This window comes from Macrobrachium rosenbergii, chromosome 4 (assembly GCF_040412425.1).
Source record: "Macrobrachium rosenbergii isolate ZJJX-2024 chromosome 4, ASM4041242v1, whole genome shotgun sequence".
NCBI lineage: Eukaryota > Metazoa > Arthropoda > Malacostraca > Decapoda > Palaemonidae > Macrobrachium > Macrobrachium rosenbergii.
This window is the reverse complement of record NC_089744.1, coordinates 41,948,704-41,967,358: the sequence shown is the minus strand read 5'-3', so window position 1 is coordinate 41,967,358 and position 18,655 is coordinate 41,948,704. Positions and strand designations below refer to the sequence as shown.

The 18,655-nt window shown below is 37.9% G+C and overlaps 2 protein-coding genes across 4 annotated transcripts in view; one reads left to right on the top strand and one right to left on the bottom strand.

Moving 5' to 3' along the window:
• LOC136833197 (uncharacterized) overlaps positions 1-18,655 on the top strand; it is a 185,241-nt gene that overhangs the window by 122,162 nt on the left and 44,424 nt on the right. The gene's annotated exons all lie outside the window — the stretch shown is intronic.
• The window catches only part of LOC136833190 (aminopeptidase N-like), an 86,060-nt gene continuing 74,418 nt past the window's right edge, over positions 7,014-18,655 (bottom strand). For all 3 annotated transcript variants that reach the window (XM_067095006.1, XM_067094995.1, XM_067095017.1), the window contains 12 exons: positions 18,452-18,629; positions 17,511-17,694; positions 16,696-16,852; positions 13,997-14,078; positions 13,436-13,619; positions 12,524-12,860; positions 11,953-12,095; positions 11,401-11,591; positions 10,632-10,802; positions 9,291-9,434; positions 8,863-8,935; positions 7,014-8,576 (listed from right to left, as the gene is read on the bottom strand). In XM_067095006.1, coding sequence (XP_066951107.1) covers positions 8,406-8,576; positions 8,863-8,935; positions 9,291-9,434; positions 10,632-10,802; positions 11,401-11,591; positions 11,953-12,095; positions 12,524-12,860; positions 13,436-13,619; positions 13,997-14,078; positions 16,696-16,852; positions 17,511-17,694; positions 18,452-18,629 — 2,015 coding nt within the window. In that variant the 3' untranslated portion in view covers positions 7,014-8,405. The remainder of the gene's footprint in view (positions 8,577-8,862; positions 8,936-9,290; positions 9,435-10,631; positions 10,803-11,400; positions 11,592-11,952; positions 12,096-12,523; positions 12,861-13,435; positions 13,620-13,996; positions 14,079-16,695; positions 16,853-17,510; positions 17,695-18,451; positions 18,630-18,655) is intronic.

Here is an 18,655-nt window from a genome sequence, read left to right as displayed (position 1 = left end):
CTCGCCTGGGAATCGAGTATTACGACAACTAGACAGGGTGCTGGCTCCTATGCATGATTACACTAGAACAGTCACTCAGCTGTAATGAAGACATTAACCCTCAGTTTGTTACTATTGTTTTTATTGAATTAACCAGTCAGACAAGTCATTTAAAAATAGACAAAACAGAATGACGAATATCGAACTGAGCTTCTGTAACAGAATTTAACATCTCACGATCACGTGAGCACGAATGCACGGAGAGGCCAAAGGAGAGGAAATGAAATAACAAATGAAAGGCAAAATGCGGAAAAAGACTTTTAAGAACAGCTGATATGAGGGGAAGGAAGGCAGGCAACTGAGGAGCTTCTCCAAGCCTCTTAGGCAGTCGAGCCTTCAGGAGAAATTGGATGCGAAGGCCCAATAATGGCTGGTGATGAAATTTCAGCTGATGGCCGTGGAGGAAGAGGGAGAGAGAGCGGTAAGGATGCTGCGGATAATGAGGACACATTCGGCGATGACAACAGTGATGATGATGATGCTTGCCAGGGTAATGAGGAGGGCAGCAATGGACCTTATGATTATGGAGAGATTAATTGTTGTAGCTGTCTCTCCGCTTAGAATCTCAGAGCTCTTGTACTTCTGTATTTATTGCCTTGACCGTTTGGAAATTCTGTCAATGACGACGACGGAAGTGATGCCGAAACTTTGTTGATGATAAAGATGATGCCAGTTGGTTAATTGTGTTTCTGCTTATTAAATTAGTATATAACAGAAGCGGTTTCAGAATTAAGACGCACAAGTTGACAGTTTTTATATCTCTTCGAAATTTTAATAATTGTTTATTGTATTATTCCTTCAGCTTAGTTCAGATTTAACCGAGCTTAACTGAAAGCTTTGCGTAAAATTTACGTCACATGTTTCCTGTGAAAATGTTTTATCACATTATTTCATGCATAAAGCATTATCTCTCTCTCTCTCTCTCTCGTATTGTTTTCGCTTCCCCCCCCCTTTTCTTTTAGTCCCTCTCACTCCTTGTCTCGTTTTCCTCTCTCTCTCTCTCTCTCTCTCTCTCTCTCTGGGTCCTCGTGGTGTAATGACGACAGACGTTGAAGATCTGGCTTTTATCACCGAGCGAGGAGGGAAAGATCTATGCACGTTCACATGTATAGTGCGTGTTATAATAACCATATCATCATAATTATCGAAAATTGGAAGACCTCGACGGGGTGGTCTCTCCCATCCGTCCGGTATAGAAAATTCAACTGATAACTTATCACATATTATTTTTGCCCTGTTGCGCATCCTCTTACCAGCCCCCTTTTTAGTTTTCTGTAAAAGACAACAATTGTGCCAGCTTTGTCTGTCCGTCCGCACTTTTTCTGACCTCCCCCACATCTTAAAAACTACTGAGGCTAAAGGGCTGCATGTTGGTATGTCGATCATCCACCCTCCAATCATCAAACATACCATATTGCAGTTCTCTAGCCTCAGTAGTTTTTATTTTATTTAAGGTTAAAGTTAGCCACAATCGTGCCTCTGGCAACGATATAGGATAGACCACCATCGGGGCTCACGCAGCATTATACCGAGACCACCGAAAGATAGCTCTATTTTCGGTGGCCTTGATTATACGCTGTAGCGGCTGTACAGAAAACTCGATTGCGCCGAAGGAAGTTCGGAGCATTTTTACTTATTATCTTTTTATTCCTCTTCCCTTTTTCCCACTTTTTCTGAGGCTGCATGCAGATCGAGTTAGAACTGGGCTTTTGTGTAGCAGATAATAATCATAATAAAATGGCACCACTCAGTTTTCACTTATAATTTAACGACAATCGTGTTGCCGAGAAAAAGGGAGCATTAACGCTTGTACATTGAATTGCATTCCAGGTTTTTTTTAATTTTAATGAGAATTTTTCTTGTTACATTTTCCATATACGCCTCTTCCCATAAAGCTATTCATTCTCATAAAATCACACACAAAGAGAGAGAGAGTCCTTATTTTTTAGCTGGTAATATCTCTCTGGCAATTTTTAATTGCTGTAAATAACGAGAGCTTGAAGATAATTATCCTCAGTCTTTTCAAAGATGTGCGTGTTACCACTGACTCTTCAGCACGTGTAGATGCGAAATTTCGAGGCTACTTTTTTCAAGAAAGAACAAAAGATACCAGATATTCAGACATAAAAAATGAGAAAAAGATTATTTTATAGTAAACATTCTTTACGCAACATCTGTCATTCGAGCATTCCATTCACGCATGAAAGTACTTGGAAGACAAGAACCAGATATCTGAATGCTCAGATGTTTCCCAAAGAAATTCAAGTTTTAGCCGTCCTCCACCTCAAAAAATTTAAAAACTGATATGAAAAGGGGGGCTAATTCATCTAAGTGTTTTCCCAAGGCCTAGGAAACCAGTTGAATCAAAATATCAATTGGCTAAAAGCAATATGTATTTGTTAAATGTAAACTTTTCCTTACAACTGTGTGGTTTTCAGACAATTTCAATAAACATTCTTGTATGCAATGTTGTGAGCGTTTTAAGGATAAGAATGACGCGAAGCAAGCGGGAAGCAAGTGGTTCGAACAGTAGCAGTTAGTTTATCAGCCTTGTTTTTGCTAATCTACACTTAGTTCACTTCCGGCTCTGAGGTACCTGCCTTCGCTGTTGGCAACAGTTCTTGATTAGCTTATGTGCTTTTTCATCCTCAGTTTGCTTTGCCACACAACCAGTCTTTTTCCTGATGGCCAGGGCAACGAATCTTGGAATTCGAAATTCTGAACATGAATGTCCTTATTTTTATGTAACCGGTTTCATTACCATGTCCCGAAGGTATTCTTGGCATCACTTTTTTTTCACATACCTTGTATTTACCAGGATTTCATTATACCGCTTAAATGGACCACCTGCTCACTCACCAAGATTTCACCACATTGTCTGACTGGACCCCTTGTTCATTCATAAGCTTCATTTTCTGAAAAGACAGGCTCATCCCAGAATCAGTTTCCTCAGAACAGTCCACAATACTCAAAAGCTTACTTGGATAATATTGGGTATTTTTGCGTTGTTTAAGTTGACGTTCGCTTTTTCACAATTTTTCCATTTTGTTTTCTCTCTATGCTTTATCCTTTCATTTCATAGTTAACGTTTTACGGGTGCGTTCTCTTATCTCCTTTTCTTTTATATCCATTTGGAGACTGTATGATGTTTTGTAGCTTTCCCTCCTAATACAGTGTGACCCTCTACATTCATTATTCTCTTTGTGAGATTGGAAGGAGTTTCTGTTTCATTTTTTATTCAATCCAGAGGGTGACCGTTGTGTCACATAACTTGAAAAAATTTTTTGCTTCTGTCTCAAAGTTCATTGCAATGTTACCACAGAACTTTTGTATACAGAGAAACCAGGTGGAGGAATTTTGGCTGTCGTTAACGGCAAATTTTGTCTGAAACTGTTCCAGGAGAGAATGGCTGCTTTGGTGCCAAATGGAGGCTTACAAAAAGGTACAGATTAGTCTTAACGGTTATAAGCTATGGCTGTAACTGAGTGATAGCATGAAATTTCGAAAGAGGATACAGAAAAAATGGAAATTTAAGGAGTAATGGCTCAAGATTGCAATTGTTGCAGTTTTTAAGTAAGTTTTAGTGGCTGGTGAAGTTTCGTAAGGTACCTAAAGGATAACTGTAATCGGTAGCAAGAGTAAGACCACTTGAAAGAAAACGTTATGAATTGAAGGTTACACGTACAGTATGGATAGCAGCGATTGGGAGTAGACTGGTTATATATGCCTTTGTTCATGATAGGTAGTCAGTGGAGAAATGGGTCAAAGTAGAAAGACCGCTTAAGCTTCCTACTGGACAAATACAAGCAGCTTAAATGAACTGTCTAAACAGTACATTTGAAGTAACGATTTAATGAGAAAATAATGAGTTACAAAGGCCTGATGGAGGAGATTTTGCCGGGCACAGAGAATGTCGTCGATAGATTGCAAAAGGATAATTTTAGAAGGAAGAAAATGTTTAAAGTAGAATGCTGCGATGCTGGGTCGGTAGAGGTTTTATGAAGCAACCTTCGCTGCCTTCCTGAAACATTAGATCATGTGCTAGCGATAAGTAAATAGAGCTGTTGAAATGGTAAATGTCTTGCTCCTAGTCAGGTTTCTCACTATTTGCCCGAATGCAATTGAAACGATGAGATTTATTCTTCCTTTTTCCACTATATTTGTTTACAGTCTTGAGTTAGTATTTAGAAGACAGGTATATGGACTCATCAGATTCCTTTTAATGTTCTTCCTCTTGTTTTCATCTTAGATTAATTGTCAGAAATGGGCGAGAAAATGTCTACCCTCTGTACGGAAAGGACATGCTAGGAAAATAAAATATATAAGCAGATAGTCAAATAAAGATAGACTTAAATGATATACACAAATACATGTAGGGTAAGAGAAAATAGCTTTGTTCTTCTTTGATTACTTTAGACTTAAATGATATACACAAATACATGTAGGGTAAGAGAAAATAGCTTTGTTCTTCTTTGATTACTTTGGACTTAAATGATATACACAAATACATTCTTCTTTTTGATTACTTTAGACTTAAATGATATACACAAATACATGTAGATATACACAAATACATGGTAAGAGAAAATAGCTTTGTTCTTCTTTGATTACTTTATTAAATGATATACACAAATACATGTAGGGTAAGAGAAAATCACTTAGGTAAATGATATACACAAATACATGTAGTTAATCTTTGTTCTTCTTTGATTACTTTATTATCCCCATCACTGGTAAGACAAGGAAGTTAATCTATGATTTTTCACTGACATTAACATTCAAATACACATTAATGATTTGTTTACCAAAATTAGTAGAAAAGGGGCCATACTCTACTTTAGCTGAGCACTCCGTTATGACAGTAGTGATTCTCATGAAAGAAATAAAAAAAAAAAAAAAGAGATTCTTCAATTTTGGAGGCAGAGAGAAGCCACTAATCAGAGGTGGCTAACCTAACCTAATCTGGGTGTTTCCTTACATGTACCATCACAGTCGTAATGATTTGCGCAGCTTGGGTAAAGTCCACGGAATAAGGAACAGTAACAAGATAAAAACAGCATCGAAACCCGAAATTTTATAAGAAACAAGATTCAACACCCATATTGACTACGGCTTCCATAAAAAAGCTTGGCCGAGATAATCAAGTAGATTATTAAATAAAATCACAATTCATATATATACATATACAGTGTATATATATATATTATACATATATATATCTATATATATATGTGTGTGTGTATATATACACTATATATATATTACAGACATATTATAGATACCATCTATAAATATCGCTATGGCCTTGATATATTTTGATATCATGTGATGACATAGAACTTATGTTCGTGATATATTATAGGAGAATAAGAATATCCTAATATTTACATATAATAATAATATTATTAACAATAATAATAATAATAATAATAATAATAATAATAATAAATTTAAGTCAACAACAACCTTATTAGTGAAAATATATTTCTTAAAACATAGGATGCTAAAAGAGAGGATGCCAGAGAACTAAGTTAATTTCTATAGTTTTATAGTGTAACACTTAACATATTCGAACAAAATATTATTACTGCGTACAAGGCCGTATGCTAAATTATTTACCAATAATTGGACAAGGAGGTGATTGCGTATATTATGGATATATTATCAGCGCCTAGAAACCCATACACGCTTGCAAACGCGCGCGAGCACCACACGAATAAATATATATATATTTATATATATATATATATATATATATATATATATATATATATATATATATATATATATATATATATGTGTGTGTGTGTGTGTGTGTGTGTGTGTGTGTGTGTGTGTGTGTGTGTGCTTGTGTGTAGCATTCAGACCTACATACATACCTGTACAATATGCAAATATTGTTACCACAACCAGTTATTCATCCGCTCAAATATGATGGGAGTAATTGTCTCCAGTTTTTTGCTTTTCACATGACCGATCTTTTTTCATGTTGTAAGATCCTTACAAAAAAAAATTGAATAAATAGAAAGAAAGCAGCGTATATATATTTCTGAGAAAATTCGACGATTTCAGAGATTTGCGCCGAAGCATTGCATTGTCTTTCGTCATTTTTCGAGTGAAAACACTGAGGATATTCAGTGTTCTTGGAATGGTATTCTCATACGGTAGTGTATCCCCTGGCTTTCATTTTGCTTTGCTTAGCAGTCTCTGGAAGTTTGCTGGTGTTTGGAAAGTAATGTTTAGTGAATGACTGATGTCGTAGAGATTTAACCAAATGATTTTGCATGACTCACCTGAATTTAATAAGTTCTTGGTGTACTTTCACGTTAGAAACAAGATGGTAATTGTCACTGATTGTCAGTTTTATGTATAGCATCAATTCTGTACATTTTGCAAAATAATTTAGGGAAGTACAGACGAGCAGATACCACAGTCTGTTCTCAAAACGCTCCCGGTGAAGGTGCGACTTTCTTTACGCCTAAAGTTTTGCACCGACAGGAAGCTGAATCTGACACTGATCGTTAACTTTCGTCTGTGAAAAACGACCTTCTTATACCTTCAAAGTTTGCTTTAAAAAAATAACAAGCATTTATTGCAACTACATCTGATAATCATTCTTTTCTTGTGGTGCATTACTGCCAATAAAGGCCAGTCTCATGCTTTATCGCATGTCTGTTAATCAAAAGCCATGTGATTTTCATCGTGGTCGAGCTTTTGTGAAATAAGAATAAAACAACGCATGCGCACTCTCACTTGCTAAAATTGTGAAGAAAATCGAGTAATCCTTATTTTACTGCAGTGCGGCAAAATTCCTGGTGAAGGTCAATGATCTGTGTCAAGATTGTTCAGCAAATATCGGTAGCTATGTGACAGTTTGCAGAGATATGCGCTGATAAAGCAAGTCGCTCCTAGTGGTTCTATTTTTGGAGAAAAAAGATAGAAAGAAAAATAAAGTTATTTACGTGCTGCAAGGATTTTTTTTTCAAATGTTAGGTTTTGAATTGCTTGACAGTTGTTGACAATATTTTGAGACAACCCAAATACTGAAATCTTTGCTTCCTTATGCTGTTAAGAGCGGCGGAAAAAAAGGAATAAAATACAAAGATACTAACGCCATGTCTGAGATTTTGAGCATGTAAAAAATATATGGCTGGTTCTCTACCGTCACTTCTTCCCACATTTGTTACCAACAAAACGTTTTTTTCAGCGATAAATAATCATAGAAGAGAGAGAGAGAGAGAGAGAGAGAGAGAGAGAGAGAGAGAGAGAGAGAGAGAGAGAGAGAGAGAGAGCGTTCTGAAGACTGCTTTCTGCCAAGAAAAAGTTCTCGGGGTGAAGTATCTTTCAACTGGCAAAGCAGATTTTTCTACGACCGCCTAATTCATGAAAATTGCCAAAGGAACCACGTAGCAAATGAAAAACGAGAAACGCTACATACAAAAGAGAGGAAGCATTCACACTACGCTAACCACACGATGCCCATGAAACAGCTGCACATCGATTACAAAAGCTACAAATATACATTGCTGTACATCATTATACAGTAAGATGATTAATATGAAGTCTGAAACAGGAAATCCCATTTTCACCGGAGTTCCGCCATTTCTGTCGATGAAGTGAATAATATTGCATCATAGATATGACACACATCATGGGTGTAATGCCGTTACTTTGTGTGATGAAAACGTAATGATGAGTAATGCTCGTTATCAACTGACTAGTCGCCTAGATGGCTGATGCCGAGAGTCCCCTCCGGTATGGTGAACGGGAATGTGAAAAACGTCACGAGTGAAATATGTTTATATCCATGATGAAGAGCAAAAATGACTGGAGAATTTATACTTCGTATTAAACGCTGCCATCGTTTGCTCTCATCATATGATACAGAGCCTTGGTAAGACTGCCTTTCTGTTTCATTGAACTTGAACTATGGGTCTAACAAGTTGCCTTCAACCCGCTAGAAATGCAAATGACGTTAAATTTATACTATGATGCAGAAAATTGAGTGCCGCCAAAGTAAACTTTTAGGCCTAAAAGGAAAGAGAACTTCGAAGAGACCGGAAGGCCTGCGGTGTAGGCCTAATGTTTCGGATAGATATTAACCACAACTAAAAGATTTTTTCATTCTCTTTGGAAACAAAGAAACAAAGGTAAATTAACAATGCATCAGAGATCATGGCTATAGACGTTCTACTTTGCGTAGAATTTCAGAGAGAAAAGAGTAAATATTTTTTGAATAATTATAACCACAGACATAGAGGACTAGCCTCCCCTACCAAGAATGTCTTCTTCCTCCCTCATCAGACATTCTCTCTGGTCATCGTTGGTGCCGGTATCTCCCTGGGGAGACCTTCACTGCGGAGCTCCTAGACATTGCTAAGTTTAGTGGAATAGCCATTCTGGTCGAGCCACTGGACGATCACATCGTAGTTGGTATTCATCCAAGCGATGTTGATCTTGGTACGTTCGATCACCTGTTCAACGGCTCTAGTGGCAGAGCCCAGCTCGCTGGCATGCTCGTCCTGGAATAGTTCGACCTGGACAAAAGAGAAAACAATATTATATTTAATCGGAATTAGATATAATGAAGAAATGATTTTCAATTACAGAATATTTAAGGCAATCATTCAAACGAATCTCCAAACTTTGTTGACTATATGTATCAGCTACGATTTGATTCTTTGATTCTTCACACTTTATTCTCTCTTCTCTTTGATTTGGATGCAAGAAAGATAATTAATACATTCTTTAGGTTGTATATAAAGTGCGTCCAGGTATGAGGCGTGGTACCTTTCGGAGACTTTCTCTCCATTTCCTTCTTACCTCCTTTAGCAGTTGGGCAGTGTTGAAACTCGTTGTTGCGTACTTGATCAAGGCTGGCTTAGCTTTCCCGTAGCTGCAAAACACAAAATGATTTTCTTTTTGATAAGTGAAGAGGAGAAGCATTTGGATGCGAGTGATGCCCACTAAAGGAGTATATTGAATATGTTTTCCTCTTATTAGTATTTAAACCTTGGCGTGTGTGTCCTGTCTTACATACATACATTCATACATAATCATCTAATATATGCTGCAAAGAGAGAACGAGAAAAGTTTACTCTTTTACGCTCATTTTACTTGTGGTTGGCCTTGGCTAAACTACTATATTTTATACTTGGAGAAATAACACTGCTTGATAATAACAACTCTACTAGTAAAACAGCGAGGAAAATTACACCATAAGAAATTAGTCTCATGATGGAGATACTCACAAATCGTAGATCATATCCCATTGATCCTGAAGGAAGTTCCAGGCCAGAGGGCGACCCACGATGTTCCCAGCAACGGCGCCAAACACCCGGGAGGCGTCCTGCTTTCTGATGCCACTGTCACTTGCAAAGGCCATTTCGAGGTATCTGCCGGGAAATAAAGCAAATAAATGAATCATTGAAAATGAACGCATGAACACGGATGCAAAGATAATAAAAAATACTTGAATAAACAAATATAAAGTGCAAATCATTGGTAGATAAATATACCCATAACCAATAACTAACTACAAGCGGTCTTTTGTGATACAACAAAGCCAGAAAATATATTTGTGATGAAATTGCTGTCGGTGTTCAGAATTTGATGTCTTAATAAGCTTAATTCATAGACAGCAGTCACCATAATAAGTAGGTAATTCAATGAAAGACAATGAAATAACGAAAGAAATAGCCAATGTTCATTATAAAGGCTAAAAACATGTCTGTCAGTGTTTTTCTCGTCCAAGATGAAATGGGGGAAATACATACCGGTAGCCGTGCAAGGGCTCCTTTGTACTCCAATACATTACAAGGGCAAAATATTAAATAGAACGCCAAACTCACGCAGGACTCTGCACCTGTCTTCTTCCAAGAAAAACTTAGAGAACAGAACTGTAAAATCAAAATAAAGTCATATGAAAATGGGGATTTTGTTACAAAGACATCTACAGACTGGTTGTAACAAGACAGAAACGGATAAAGCATTGTCACGGTTCATTTGCCATCTGAAGAATGGTAAACGTGCTGTCACTTTTCTTTAACCTATGCGAAGTTGATGTAAGTTCTTGAAAATACTTTGATGAGACGTTTGACGGCATCATTCGCACAAACGGTGTGATAAATTTGGCAAATATGTTGTCTCCTCAACCCACACCATACACGGTGCCTGATGAACGCTAATCATGTGTCAGCATTGTCAAAAGGGTAGATAAAGCAGCCTGGCACTTCTTTTCCCGTTTGCAGTATATATTGTTAATGACATCCCTCATATAGTTGGCCTTTCAGTGATCAGCAAAGTTGGGTATGGTCATTCTTGGATGGGAGACAATCAGTATGTACCAGACAGTATAAGGTTCCAACACGACTGAGATCTTGTCCAATTAATTAAGGAACATAGTGTTTGGTCACTCCTATAAACCAATGCGTAGAAACTTACTACATACCTTAGGAGTGTTATGTAAGGGAATAAGGGTCACAATGAGCATCATATAAGTGGAAAAAGCATTATGAAAAACGGTTTTGTCATTATACGCATTGATATGCGTGATTTTGTGTAAGCGTCTTTGTTTTCTCTTTTTGCTTTACCGTGATAAAATCCAGATTTCATTGGTGCATCCCATGGCCGAGAGAAGTCTGACCTTCTCGGCTCCCACGTTGGACTTGAGGTATTGGGCCCAAGCGAAATTCCACTCTTCTTCGCCTCCCTCAGCGATGGCGCGGCAGTAGACGGTGGACTTGAGATTCGGTGATATGATACTGGGGAGAAGAGATATATTTGCTTGTAAATTGTTCGTCAACAAAATTTCTTTGAAAGTAATGTAACGGAAATATTTCAATGTGATGGTTGACCGTGATCATGTGCAAAAATGAATGGTGAAAGAAGAGGGAAAAATGAACGTTAATTAATGATTTATCAGGAGCGAAATTTAGCATTTACGGTGCCTTTGCATTATAATGCTCTGTAACAGGTGATATCCACTTTTTGCATATTTGAATGAACAAGAATCGTTTTTGACAAACGGTGCTTATATTAGTGAGGATCAAGAAGAAAAATATTTTCAAATGATGAGAATACAGTACTCAACCACTTGTCTTTAGTACATGTGTGTCTGCAGGCTAAAGTTATAAAACTATTTGTTACTAAAACTTTCCTTAGTTTTGCTTTCATTTGAGCCGGGTTTCTTCTGCGATTAAAAATAGATTTTTTTATTAGAAACTGACGTCTTTTGAAATAAGATGATCAGTTGAAATCAGCAATTCACTGTTACATCGTGTAGTAACTTTTAAACGCGCTTCATCTTACCTGAAAAAAGGTAAGATGAAGTTTGGGAATGCGTCCCACGGTACTGCTTACCTTGTGTTGGCAGGATTGTGCATCCACTCGCGGTACAGAGCGACAACGTTGTCAAGGCAGTCCTTGTGTCCTAAGGCGCAAGCCCAGGCTAAGGCTTTCTGACGTTTGTACTGCTCTAACAGTGGGTCGTTGGGGCTGTCCTGGAAGCCGACGCTCTCGTAAAGAGGTACGAGGATGTCTAGCAGGTACCTCTGAAAGGTGTAAAATAAGGCCGTTCATTATTGTCCAGGAAATATGTTTATGTTCATGAAGGCGAATATTCTTATACTTGTTGTCAACTAATAGTCACCTTGCAAGGGCTTTACGTAAAGAATGTAATTATTTTCCGAAGGTCAATTGGCAAGAAATGTTTTTAAACTGGCAACGGGATGCCATTGGGATGGAGGAAATTGAAACGTTCATTAAATATTAAGTCCTACTTCTTTTCTCAGAAGCCAGAGTTCATTTTTATCACACTCTTCAAGAAGCCAAAGTTCATTTTTATCACACTTCAAAATTATATCTAGTTTGTTCTCATTTTTTGAACAAAGTAAATAAGGGGAAATCCCTTACCTTGAGTGCTCCATATCCTCCTGCCCGTGAGAACATGCTTTTAAGGTAACCCAGGTTATTGATAGCTGCTGACCATGGCACGTAGTCTTGCTCTTTTCCCAGGTACCCGTAAAGGGCAAGGGCTGTGTCGTAACTGAGTTGACCTGGTAAACATACAGGACATTTCAACAACATTCACAACTCTGGTACATCTGTCACTAATAATGTGATAAGTCTAATTAACGCTCGAGTTGGCGAGGCAAGAAAAAGGGAATTGGAAGTATATGGCTAATAATGCATGAGTTCACGTAACTAAGAAAACCTGTGACTTAATATAGTTAATAAGAATTACACTCAACACCAAAACTTTATGGAAACAGGACACTAAAAGCGATTAAATCGTTCGTTGTGTAATGGGTTGTTCTTAATTTACAAGAAAATGCAACGGTACTGAATCTGGTTGTATTTTCAAAGCTCTCTGCATTATCTGTTTATAATCAGCAGTGACTAATTCCAATAGTAAGGCTGAGTTATGGAGGTGGAGTACGCCAACAGCCGAGAACAGTTTATCTGATCTTTGTCCAAGACTTACCAGCCTTTGCGAGGTTCATGGCGTCATCGATGATCTGGGCGCGGTTGACAGAATGGATGACCCTGTGGTCCGTCTGGAGTTGCTGGATGAGCAGATTCCAGTTGTTGTCGTCGTAGTTGACCCTGTAATATCCGGTCTCCTGGATGTTGAAGATGACCCACTGGTCGCTGGGGGGAAGCGACGAAATGGTTATCTCCGACTCGGAGTCCTTCATCCAGATCTTGGCCTGAGTGAGGTTGAACTGGGGGTTCTCGGCTGTGGCGTAGTTCAGAGGGACCCACCACTTGTAGTCGTGATCGTCTGTTGAGTTCTCGTTCTTGACAATCAAGAATCTTTCCTAAGGTAAAAAAGAAGAACGAGTCATGCAGATTACTATTAATTATCTGATAGAATTAAAAGGATAATTACAGTTCTGTAGATTGTACCAGTTATATAAAAAGTTTACTAATAAAGAATAAAAAGTATAGTATAACTGTTGCAAGGAAACTTTGAAACACTATCTTAAGATGCCGTAAATGCCGATTTTCTCTCAGGCTAACGACCTAGACATAAGAGCCTAACCTCTTCAGTAAGTGAGGAGAGGATTCAGAATCTATTTCGGACAAGTCGTCAAGTAAATTAGCAACTTGTTTATAAAACATAGTTTTATTTTATTTAGATTCATGAAATAACGTCAAGGTGAAAGATGGCATTTAGTATGCGTTCTTTTTCAACAGACGATAGATGACTGCATGCAAAAACGCATAATAAAATCTGTGTAGACGATGTAAACATACTGATTGAGGTACAACCCTCAAAAAATGCAAAGCAGCCTCGGTACATTGTGCGTTCATTTGTGAAAGCCCGGTAAAGCACAATCAGCAGCAACCAAGCTGTTTTAAGACATCACAGCAAAACGGTGGAATGAGGTACCTGAGACACTGATGCTGATGCCCCATCTTCACTCCTCTCCACCTTGATGACCGGATACCCCATCTGCAGCGTCCAGGTGTCCATGATCGTTTTGACCGCCAGGTCTTTGGGCAGAGTCCCGTCTTCGTGTGCAGCCATGGTCAAATAGTGCCAGAGGTCATCTTGCTCGGCGTTGTCGTATTTACTGCAAAGGTCATCATAAATTCCGTACTGGTCAGATATTTCAGTTTTATAATTTCCATGAAATGTCATATCAATCTGAGGTTGATGAGCAGTTTCATTTTATTTTCAGTACGAGGAAGGGAACTGGAGTGGAATCAGATAACGGTTCTAATGATATAAAAAGTCACCAAAAAATGGAACTTAGGTTTTGATATTTTTTAGCACGAAAAAATTAATTTTGGTGGGAGTAATTTATTTCGTCACAATCAGAATGCAACATTCATCACTGAACCTACAAAGGGATACATTGACGTCCATGCTAATTCAAGTAAGCGCTTTTTTTGTTAACTGGGTACTGAAATATCAAGAATTATTAAATATTTTTTATGCAGTACTTACAATGAGTCTAGATAATTGGCCAGTCCTCTTCTAAAGCTGCCCTCAGTTAAGAAGTGGTTCATCATACGGATGATAGAGGCACCTGTATTCAGAGGGAATTTAGAATTAGCCAACTCAGCGCTGTTGAAGTCACATAATTTCAACACTTATCTGGGGATACTAATATTTACGGCAAGAGATTCAGTTTAGATACATTAATTCTGTACATACATAATTTTGAATGTGTAGCTACAACGATGTATTAGTGCTTTTTTATGGTATGCATGCACACACACGTACATGTATTTTGTACATTTCAGTATTTATACTCTGTTGTAATTGTATAATCAAAGACAGAATGTATGCTCGTGTAGGTATTTTGTATCATATTCTTTGTCCTGATCTCATATCACTAACTATGAGAACTAAATTTTCCATTTTCTTTGTGTTGTTAGGTAGAGCAGTGTCTCAGGTGTTTAGGAAAAATTTTGCCGAACTAAAAAAAGGGAAGAAAACATATTCTTGTTGCTCTATATAATTGTGGTAGTGACTGCATCCTGCAGTATCGCAAAATCCCCTTACATGGAGGATTTGTGAACATTTGGCTTTCCATTAAATTAGATGAAGCAAAGTCAGTCTGGCGATGAAAAGGCGGAAAATGCAGTGCAGCAGAAGATGCTGTTGGGCAGACCCACTAGCACTTTTTAAAAATATCAGAGGTATGAGCTTTGTAAGCTCCCGAGGCTATGTTATGACACTCCTTATCTCTTGTAGCCATCATGGTTATGAATATATAGCTAGTGATTCATAAGAAAAATAATGTGCATAGATATCTTGCTTTTTTGCTTGTGCTTGACAGTGGACGTGGAGTTCAGTGAATTCCTTCAGTCTCGTTGTGCGATATGTGAAAACTGATTAGGGATTATATTGTTTAGGGATGTTTTCTTATAAAAGTTTGAAGTCTCATTCAAGTTATTCTGAGTCATGATCATACCAAGTGTTTATAAAGTATTTTTGCAGAAGTCTATTTACTGATAGTTTCAAATCGGTCATTAATACCAAGAATAAGGATTTTTGAATCGTTGAAAGTCTGCTCTTTTGATTCCCAATCTACGTTCCACAAAGAAAAATTCAGTGTTTTTCTTATAAAAATCAGTCGGCCTCGCTTGGAAAATTATTTTGAAGAGCTCAGACTAGTTATGCACCAAGAAGCTGTAAGGGCTTAATTATCCCAAGAAGTTCAGACATGTTTGAGGTCACTGGAAAAAAAAGTTGAGAGGTTGACGAAAATCGTATTACTTTAACAATACGTGGTTTTCACCCATTTTTTTATGTCAGCAGAATCCTCTTTAAAGCAAAGTTAGGCCGGTGGCTTCATTATACAGGACTCATGGGAACTTAGCATCTTTACAGAAATTAAAATCATATATAAAAGAGCGGCAGAATATCTAGATTTATTGAGGGTGATTCAAATGGACTAATCTTATGCCTCTTTATCTATGTTGCTTGTCACTTCAGTTTATGAAATCTTCAAGACTAGTAAAGTGATAGACTCCAAGGAAACTTGTTGTCACCATTTTGCTAACAGAGAAGCATTTTTGTATTTATTTTTATAAAAAGGCCCATAACACATCTTGCTCTTTCCAGGAGAAGGCAAAGATATTAAAAACAAGTAAGGTGCTCTCTTGTAAATGGAAGCTGAAATAAATCCTCCTGTCGGCTGCCTCGAATGTTTTTTGGCATAACTACTGGAAAATCTCCGTTGTGTGCACAGCCAGTGGGACTTTCGTTTTCACAACTAACTGATGGAAAGTGACCAGACATGATTCAGTGCTCAAAGAAGAGAAATATTTCCTTAGCCCTGCACTAGATAGAGAACGGTGACATGCATCAGCAGTATTCTAAACGTTGCCCGTTCATCACCTTGTTCCTTAAATAACAGTGCTCTTTCTACTTCAGTTCTACTCCAAAAGGATGCGTTGTTGTTCTTTGTAGATTGAAAGAAATATCCTCTCCATTGCGATAAGGTGGGGCTCTTTTCCCAATATTGAGAGGTTACCAAGAGGCTGATGTTGTTTGGGCCACGGATTAAAGCTAGATTTCATACCATGAAAATTGTAACCAGGTGTTTTCAGTCTTGCAGCATTATGAGCTATAGCGTAAAATTGCTCTTTCTGCATCTATATGAAAGAAATTGATGTGGCTATTTACTGCAAAAGAAAACTCAGAAATAACAGTTACCTGGCCACTCACCGCGTCACCACATTGCCTCTGTGAGAATGTAAGTATTTTCAACTGCATAAAGCAGACGAGCTCTGATTGTGTTGCATACTTACATCACCTTTGGTCATAGGTCTCTTGCACTAGTTTGTTGACTCAGGAATTGCCTTCACTACTATAAGAGTAGGAAATTTACAATGATTCCAGTTCTGGTCTTAAACAGCCAACACTAATGTGTTCGCCTGCCAGCTACATTTTTAAAATAATTTGGATCTAAGGCTTTGTAGTGACAAGTGCACCCACCAGGTGTGAAGAAATCGAGAAGTTTAGAGGGCATTGTAGTACTACAATTAGCTACATGTTTGGTAAAAAATGACCAGTAGATTTTATTTATGAGTACCATATTTTCATCAAATTCATGAAAACATGCATATGAAAAATGCACAAAAACTACAAATATTTTGTAGCCAAACAACCAAAATCATCTTGTCATCTCGTACCTTTAGCATACGAAATTCTGTCAAATATCTGACTGATCTCATCTGGATGCTGGACTGGGATGCTGATAGGATGAGATGATTCCATGCTGTCGAGGCCAAACACAGCTTGAACTTCCTTGATAACCAGCTGCTCCATGACCTTCCACGAAGGTTCAACCTATGGAAGCAGTCAAGAAAAAATAAGTTAGGATAAATTAGGTCTTGATTGAAACCTGGTAATGTTAAAGATTTAGTTGTTTAGCTAAATCATTTGTTTACGTCACGTAACTTTTTGTAAGCCTGGGAGAACTGACGGAAATAAAGTAAAAAATAACCCTATAAAGGTCATTTTTATACTTGAAGAACCACATGATATACGGGATCAAATTACGTCTAGATTTTCATGGACAATACCCGAGTGCCTCAAGGACAGATACCCATAGGAACCAAGTTATTTTGAATAATTCTTTTTACAAAATGAATCAGTTAAGACATCAATTTTTCATTTTATGAAGGCCTCGTGTGACCTTAGAAGAATCACTACAACGAGATTACAATGAGATTTAAATGAACGAAGGATTCACGTGACCAAAGAAAATCGAACAGCGCATAATTTAATAAATGGAGGAATTACGTAATCCTAGGAAAGACAAGCACGTCACGTCAGTAGCATTTTTATGAATAAAACAATTTCTCGAGGAAAGACGAAACACTACAGCTATCATTGTATATGTGCAAGGTCCCTTTGGAGCCAAAAGGATCTCCAAGAGACATTTATGAATGAAAGATCCAAATGGCAAAACAACTACAGGCAGAATTCGCATGAAAGCACTCACGTGATCGATACCAATGTATTCCACGTAAGACGCGAATCCCTCATTGAGCCAGAGGTCGGTCCACCACTTCGGGGTGACAATGTTACCGAACCACTGATGGGCCAGTTCGTGAGCGATGACTGAGACCACGTATTGCTTGTTGGATGCTGCAGAGACTTTGGGGTCGTAGAGCATGGCAGTCTCCCTGGCAGAATAAAAAACCAGGAATGGGTTAAAAAAACAGTTTATCGAAAAAGGTAAAAAATACTGTTTATCGAAAGAGGGTAAATGGGAAAGCAAAGTCATGTAAAAGACAATGGAAGACACAGATCACTTAAACAAGTTTTCAGTTCTGAGTCACAAGTAAAAGAATTCATAAAGGGAAAGCTGAATGCTTTTTCTCCTTTACCATACTCGTTTTGATAACATTTAGTGCCCTTTCGTTACTCAGATCTGGTTCTAATATACTTTACTGTATCCAGTAACATTATTCTACCTAAGAAACCTTAATGCTATTTGTTCCTTACTCATCCTAGCATTTCTATCACTAAGTTAATATGATATCCAGATATGCGATGGCATTGATGATAATGATCATGATTCGTCCAAGCAATTGTTTAAAAGATGACTAAGTTCAGAATGGGTCTCTGTATCAATGTACAGCAACATCAGAGGTGTTTTTATATATGAACCCTTTTCTTTTAATCAAACCTCATGTGGTAAGTCCAGCATTATCAATGCTTTCCCAGTATTCTGTAACCGAGGTATATGGTTGTGACCCAATAATCTTTATTAATATCGAGTCATCTAGTAAAAGGCCTACAACTTCGCATATGACCAATGACCAAATGTTGATAAACTACAAATAAAATAGTTCAGCGTTTAAGCAACGACAACAATCGCGTTGGGAAACAGCCGAAAGAAACTTCTCAGTTATCCCGTTTTTCGGTGTTTTAACTTACCTGTAAGTGATAAGGCCCCAGTTTTCCATGGCCCCAGCTGAGAAATCCGGTATGGCAATCATGTCCTGCTTTGGCAGTGGGTAAGGTACGCTGAAGTACTCCTCGAAGTACGTGAGGATGGCAGGCCCAACCTGCCTCGAATACTCGGCCTGCTCTATGGCAGGTTCTCTGGCCCATACTGTCAAATAATAATAATAGTAATAA